Genomic DNA, 7916 nt, shown 5'->3' with positions numbered 1-7916 from the left:
AATATCCAAAGCAAGTGTCAAGTCTAAGTCTGAAGGCACAGTGAGAATGAACAACAAAATTATGGTCCATTAATTCACTCAGTATAGGACATCCTAAATCCAGAAAATGTGCTTGTATACATTTGAACATTTGCTTTAATGAATTCATAAAAATATAATTAAAAAATACTCAAGAAAATGTAGTAAGGTCACAAGGTAAAAGCATCTTTTTATAAAATCTGCACAGAATTCTATATTTTATCATCATTTCATGACACATATGTGGTAAAATAATTTTTTTCCATTTCAATTTAACAAAATATGACCCCCATATTGAATCTAATGACAAATTTTTACATTTAAAAACGCCTTAAAATGTTCATTCATATCATAAGACATCATGTGGATATTGAGGATATTAACAAACCTGAAAATGAAATAAGACTTCTCCCCTGTTTCGAAACAAAGTAAATTTAAAATAATATTACTTATTTAATAAAAATTGAATGAATATTGTTGATTATACCTATTTTGCAAGTGCATAAGTTCCTTGTAGTTGGATTATTTAAATAAACTAATTTTCAAGGCTTTTAGAATTCATATAATGGAAATTTCAGTTCAGTTTTCCCAGGTATTGCATTTCCTACACATCTGTTGTTTCTTTCTGAAAAAAAAAAGTAATTTTTAGTATTTCTCAAAACAAGCATAATGAGGATCATGCACAACACTTAGCCCACTACAGGCAGTATTTCATTGTTTAGAAATATGTGTCGATTTCCAGGAAGGGGAACATCACACACGGGGCCTGTCCTGGGGTAGGGTGAAGGGGGAGGGATAGCACTAGGAGATATACCTAATGTAAATGACGAGTTAATGGGTACAGCACACCAACATGGCACATGTATACATATGTAACAAACCTGCACGTTGTGCACATGTACCATAGAACATAAAATATGAAAACAAAAAAGAAGAAAGAAATATGTGCCGATTTCAGCATTCCATCCTTGTTCTTTCATTCACAAAAATATATTGAATATGTGCCTCTTCTGTATTCTGGGAATAAAGCAAAGAACAAAACAAAGTAAAAACTGGTATTATTTCCAAATATATGTTTTTGAATTTGGTTTGGTTAACTAAAATTATTTTATTTTTGTCTTAAATTTTAATCATTTTTATATACCTTTACACACTATTTTAAAAACTGCGAAAAATAAATATTTTAACTTTGTAAGTACACAAGTGAGTTATCTCTCTCACTCAAAAGTTATATAAGAATCCCTCCATTAGTGTACTAATCCATTCTTGCACTGCTATAAATACCTAAGACTGGATAATTTATAAACAAAGAGGTTTAATTGGCTCATGGTTCCACAAGCTGTACAGCAAGTGTGGCAGCATCTGTTTCTGGGGAGGCTTCAGGGGTATTTTACTCATGGCAAAAGGCAAAGCAGGAATAGGCATCTACATGAGAGGGTCGGGACTAAGAGAGAGACAGAGAAGTGCCACACACTTTAAAACAACCAGATCTCATAAGAACTCTATTATGAGAACAGCGCCAAGGGGATGGTGCTAAACCGAATGGATCCACCCTCAAGTCCCAGTCACATCCCATCAAGCCTCACCTCCAACATTAGTAATCATAATTGAACATGAGATTTGGGTGGGGACATAGATCCAAACCATATCAGTTAGGTGGAAAAAGTAAAACTATTTTTACTAAAGGCTCAGTTTAAAATTAGTGACTTCAAATTGCTACATATCTTCCTCAGGTAATACTTTTATTATTATTATTATTTTATCTCCTTGAAATTAGAAGCTGGAGCAGACTAGTCTTATAGTGTCATTGCAGCCCAAGATTGCTTCGCTCCACCTCTAACTACTCTATTTCTTCATGGAATTATTTGTATAGAGTAATACAGATGGAGAACTGGATAAACATTGCTCATCACCATGCTAACTGATTGTCTATCTTTGTCAAAGAGGTGAATTCAAATATGTAAAGTTACTAAAAAGCCACTTGTGTCCGAGAGGCTGTCTGCATCTTTAATTAGAGTTCACAGGAGTCACAAACTCTATATAAATGACATTTAAGTCATTTGTGGTCCCTTTCAGTTTCTGTGACTATTTTGCTAAGATTTATAATCCCACTATTTGGAAGCCAACCTTCTGGACTATTCAATTCATGGTAAGATAAATTGCTATTTTTCTTTACCAATGAAAGGAGCTGACTTTAATTTTCTACATCCAGGCTGTGACACTAGCTTTCAAATCTGTTTTCATTTTGTTTTATTCTTACTTTTTACTTTTTTTCTAAAAACTATTCTTGGCACAGATACTTGTTTCACAGAAGTCCCATAAGATGTTGCATTTTACTGAATAAGGTTAAACAATACATCACAATCAGGAAATCTGTATTGTAACAGAAACATCCTATTTTTTAATGTCTTTGCAACCAGACCTACTCAATTCCTCAAAAAGAAATAAGGAGTGTAGAGGAAAGGCAAAACTGAGGCTTGAAAAACTAAACTCCATTATATAACTATTTCTTAAATATTCCTAAGATACCTGTAAGACTTTATTTAACCATCCAAGCTACAACAAACTCAACTACCTTCAAAATAGGAATAATAAGAAAACTCGTATCTACAGAGATCCTGGGAGTTTGAATAAGACTCACCTCTATAATCTTTGTAAAAACTGCTTGAGTTCTTTTGGAGGGAAAAAGTGTCATTTAAATTTTGGTGCTAATGTGAAATTCTGAGTTTGAGGAGTTTGTAACTGTATTTTGAAGTTAGTCCTTGAATTATTCTTTATCAACCGTCAAAGCACTGGAACCATTTTTTTAAAGTCATTTCTGTTTTGTACCAGACTAGAGACCTTTCCAATGATGGGGTTGAAATGCAGTAAATATTAATTATATGCATTTGAATATTTTTTAAAGGAAAGAATGCTAGTATAATCAGTCAAGGGCCAGCTCATAGACCACTTCATATACATTTACGGCCACCATAAAGAGGGAAGCTTTTCATAAAAATATCATGTGAAAGGATGGCTGGCCAGAAACTGTTTTAACTTGGTTCCGCACATAATCCATTTGATCATTAGTACAGTAGGATAATAATAAATCAATTGACCAATATATTCAGACATACAGATGTTCATGCCAGTCTTTGTAGCAGTTTATTACTAGATAAATCATATATATGGGAAAAGTAAAATACAAGGCTGACAAGAGGACATGTGTGCTAATAGAAATGAGTCTTAATTGTAGCTTTGAAAAGCAAGGGAGTGAGAGCTGTCAGAAAGTAAAAATAAAATCTCACAAGTAATAAACGAATTCATGTCCCTAAGGTATTCACTGTGAAATGTAGGACTAGTCAATCAAATCCATTTTGGCTTGCTAAAAAAAAAACACTTAAAATAAAATTTCAATTTACTTCAAGGTTTTCTTTTAAGTCCAAAGTTTGTTTCTTACATATTAAGCATTTAAACAGCTTATCTTACTCTAATTTAAACACACTGCTTTAAAAAGTTTTTTATTAAGGAATCTAGCATACTTAGAACTGAAAATAATATTTCTGCCAGGGTATGCAAAGGAATACTGTCCTGAACAGTGCATTACAATGTTTCATGCTAAGTGAAAGTCACAAAATGCCCAGCATAGCATCTTCTAGAAAGATAGCATTTATTAGACATAGATTGATAGCAAAAAAGAAATGAATACATATTCTCCCAGGGAATTAGAGCATCTGCAATACAGCCTGAGAGAAAGATAAACAGTTGCAGAGCCTGACAAATTTTTTCTGACAAGCATATGATGAAATATAAGAAGGTTGGTCTAGGTCAAAAAGCCAATACTTCCTTCAACAAAACCAAGCATCACAGAAAAATGGACAGACCATAAGGTCACAAATATATGACTAATTTTCTAATTTTCAAAATCAATTAAAAATCTCTTTGTCCTGGAGGTAAGTACTCATGCACACTTGATGTCAGATCCTAAGAACTTCTGTGAGACTTCCTAAATATTATCCTAATCAATTTTGAACTGCATAGTCTGTCAAGGTTTTTCTTCCTGTAGTTGAATCTATGAATCTGTAAAATTATAAGTTGACGCTGATCTGACCCATTCGAATTTAATATCTAAGCTGAAATGTGTAACTTCTGGACCATGCATGTTGATCATGCTAATTCAATTTACTCACTTGACAAACTTCATGATCTCAGGAACACTGAAGGCTTATCTTTTGATTTATGGGACACTGAAATGCCACAATTAAATAAGTAAGCATTGCTTGTTGTGAGATTCTGCTACGCTTTTTACATACTAATCATTCTACAATGTTATCTACAAAATTCACAAATTTCAGATAATTATTATATATGTAGCAACACCCTTACTTGAATAATACTGCATTTATGAAATTTGAGTGGCTTACAAACTCTTCTCACTTTTCAGAAATTTTCCATTGATATTGGGCAATATATAAATTGTTGTCATTACTTTTAATGGCAAAAACTACAACGACTTTTACACCAACCTAATAAAGTACTATAATTCTGGGTGAAGTAAGACTTTAGATATGTTTGTGATCTGAGGTTGTAATAATCTTATCAGTGACTCTGGATGTACATCACTGGCCATGCTTTTATATTCTGTTTATTTAAGACCATAGACTTCACTGTGTTGTTGTCTTCTTTTATCACTTACTAGGGGCATTTAAATAGATTGATATTCCTTACATTGCCCAAATTCACTTTTTTAGAGAAAACAACTTTTTGGTAAGTGAACAGTTTCTTCTAAGAATTACTCTTCTTCAGTTATAATTATTGCTATTTCCTTTCTTCTATAATAGATATATAAAAACATGAAATTAATAATGTAAACCCAAGCAAGTACATGTAAGTGACGTATTTCTGAACCATTAGGTACTACCTGTTTTTGATGTAAGTGAATCATAATATTAAAAGCTGAGTTTTAATATGTATATATTACCAAAAAAAAATCCTTTTGTGCCAATTACTAATTTAACAGCATCACTATTTTCTCAGACCATCTCATTTCTGAAATTGCAATTTCAACTTACTAGTGTAAAACAAAAAGTGTCTGCAGCAAGTCTCAAGCAATTAGAGGTTTATTTAGCTAATGTTGAGAACACCGCTGGGGGGAAAAAAAAAAGCACAAATCACAAGGTGTATTAGTCCATTTTCACGCTGCTAATAAAGACATACCCAAGGCTGGGCAGATTCAAAAGGAAATAGGTTTAATGGACTTACAGTTCCTCGTGGCTGGGGAAGCCTCACAATCATGGTGGAAGGCAAGGAGGAGCAAGTCACATCTTAAGTGGATGGCAGCAGGCAAAAAGAGAATTTGTGCAGGAAAACTCTGCCTTATAAAGCCATCAGATCTCATGAGAATTATTCACTATCACAAGAACAGCATGAGAAAGACCTGCCCCTATCATTCAATTACCTCCACCAAGTCCCTCCCAAAACATGTGGGAATCCAGATGAGATTTGCATGGGGACACAGCCAAACCATATCACAGGGGTGTCTGTGACTTGTGCTTTTTCCAAAGCAGGTTGTGGGAACTTCAGCATTTAAAGGAGAAAGAGCAAGCAGGAGGGAAGAAAAACAGAGGGAGGGTAGGCAGTGAAACAAATGGTTACATTCTTGTGAGACCCTGCTTAGCCTCATTAAATCTACCTTTTTTTTTTTTACACATGAAAAAGCAGAGTAGAAGAAAAGGTCAATTATGCATTGTCTCCTGCTAAGTAAAGTTACATATTACCTAAGATAAAGTAAATATGTTAAAAGAGGGAGTAGAAGAAAAAGTCAATTAAGCATTGTCTCACGCCCAATAAATCTACATTTTACATAAGATGAAATAAGCAGGTGAAATGACAGCTATCTGGGAACAAAAGAAAGAAGTATTGGTGACTCATCTCTCAGACTTAACTTTCCCTTTGGCATAGCAACTGTGGGGCCCTAAGATTGTATTTTTCGTGCACATTAGAAACGTATTTTCCCATACTCATTCCCCAATGTTAATGGATATTAGCATTTGGTAGATTGTATTTCAGTGGATAGCATGGGTCTAACAAATCATTTAATACTTATTTTAATATATTATGAAAACTAAGGGCACTGTCTTTGGAAAACATTACCAAATAAGTAAACATGGCAATTCAAAAGAGTTTTTAGAAACACCTGTCACTAATTCCAAATTTTCATAGTTTCCAGTGGTGTGAATAGCCTCTCAGTGCAAGCTGATATTGTAATGCTACTTCTCAGCAGTAGCTGTAGAGTAATGATATGAGAAAGACATAGAGTATCCAGAAACTAGTTGAATGCATTAGGCCACTTTGAAATAAAACAGAAAAAGACCAAATAATAGAACTCTTCTATTACAGACTTGAAAATTCCTTCTAAGATCATTTTGATATTTTCACCTTTTCTTTTACAGATATTTTAAAATTACATTAGAATTTTTATGGAAATGCTGTGTGTATAGTAAGAAATCATATATTCAATTATACTTTCTATTCTTGATGTTAAAGGTATTTTCCCAAAATACATTTCTATATTTGAAAGCTGCTGATTTGAATATGCAATTAAAATCAATTTAGGGAAACAGAGTTTACTTCATGAAACACTATCTTTGCCAGTGGAAAAACTAGCAACTTTAACTGGAACTGTTAATTTTATATTTACCATTTGATCATTCACCTTAAAACATGAACATTACCTTCAGTATTATCATCAGTTCATAAAAACTTCGCTAACTGGTCTAACCTATTCTTCCATTTACTGCTTCGTTTATCTTTACATCAAAATATATTGTATGTTTATTTAATTTCTGTATCCCTCCAGGAAATTTAAGTTCAAGAAAGCAGGAAATTTGTTTATAAGTACTGTATCTATCATGGGTGCCCGAGAAATAATAATATTTGAATCCCTTCCCTGGTCGAAACAGTTCATTTGGGAGTCAGTATTTACTTAAAAAATATTACCTAACGGGCCGGAACCGCCATCTTCCAGTAATTCGCCAAAATGATGAACACAAAGGGAAAGAGGAGAGGCACCCGATATATGTTCTCTAGGTCTTTTAGAAAACATGGAGTTGTTCCTTTGGCCACATATATGCGAATCTATAAGAAAGGTGATATCGTAGACATCAAGGGAATGGGTTCTGTTCAAAAAGGAATGCCCCACAAGTGTTACCATAGCAAAACTGGAAGAGTCTACATTGTTACCCAGCATGCTGTTGGCATTGTTGTAAACAAACAAGTTAAGGGCAAGATTCTTGCCAAGAGAATTAATGTGGGTATTGAGCACATTAGGCACTCTAAGAGCCGAGACAGCTTCCTGAAACACGTGAAGGAAAATGATCAGATAAAGAAAGAAGCTGAAGAGAAAGGTACCTGGGTTCAACTGAAGTGCCAGCCTGCTCCACCCAGAGAAGCACACTTTGTGAGAACCAATGGGAAGAAGCCTGAGCTGCTGGAACCTATTCCCTATGAATTCATGGCATACTAGGTGTTAAAAAAAATAAAATAATAAAACAAAAGACCTCTGGGCTGAAAAAAAAATTACCTAACAATTACTTCAGATTATAATATTTTTTACAAAAATAATGGACTCCTCATAAAACAAAGTTTATTTTGTATGCAAAACTGTGATTTACTACTAACTTTGAAGGATTTGCTCTATTTTCAAGCCATCCAAGACAATGTTAAATTAATAGGCAGGATCTAAAAAGAAGACATGAAAAATGAACAACGTATCTTTCATAACTTGTTGAATAATCAACTGTATTACAACAAAGGGTGTCCTTTATTATTAGTTTCTCAGTGAATATTGTGCCAACAAGGACAGATGGCCAAGCAGCACACACAAACACTTGGCCACCTGGAGTGGTGTTCACTAGAGA

General features: G+C 33.8%; 1 protein-coding gene across 1 annotated transcript; it reads left to right on the top strand.

Moving 5' to 3' along the window:
• Positions 1-7008: 7008 nt before the first annotated feature.
• LOC107128851 (large ribosomal subunit protein eL21-like) lies at positions 7009-7542 on the top strand. Its single transcript, XM_045385239.2, has one exon. The coding sequence runs from the start codon at positions 7037-7039 to the stop codon at positions 7520-7522; it is 486 nt and encodes a 161-aa protein (XP_045241174.2). The 5' UTR covers positions 7009-7036; the 3' UTR covers positions 7523-7542.
• Positions 7543-7916: the final 374 nt, after the last annotated feature.

The sequence above is a fragment of the Macaca fascicularis genome, chromosome 2 (genome assembly GCF_037993035.2).
Source record: "Macaca fascicularis isolate 582-1 chromosome 2, T2T-MFA8v1.1".
Taxonomy (NCBI): domain Eukaryota; kingdom Metazoa; phylum Chordata; class Mammalia; order Primates; family Cercopithecidae; genus Macaca; species Macaca fascicularis.
Note: the sequence above shows the minus strand (reverse complement) of the source record. Positions and strands in the feature narration are given on the sequence as shown.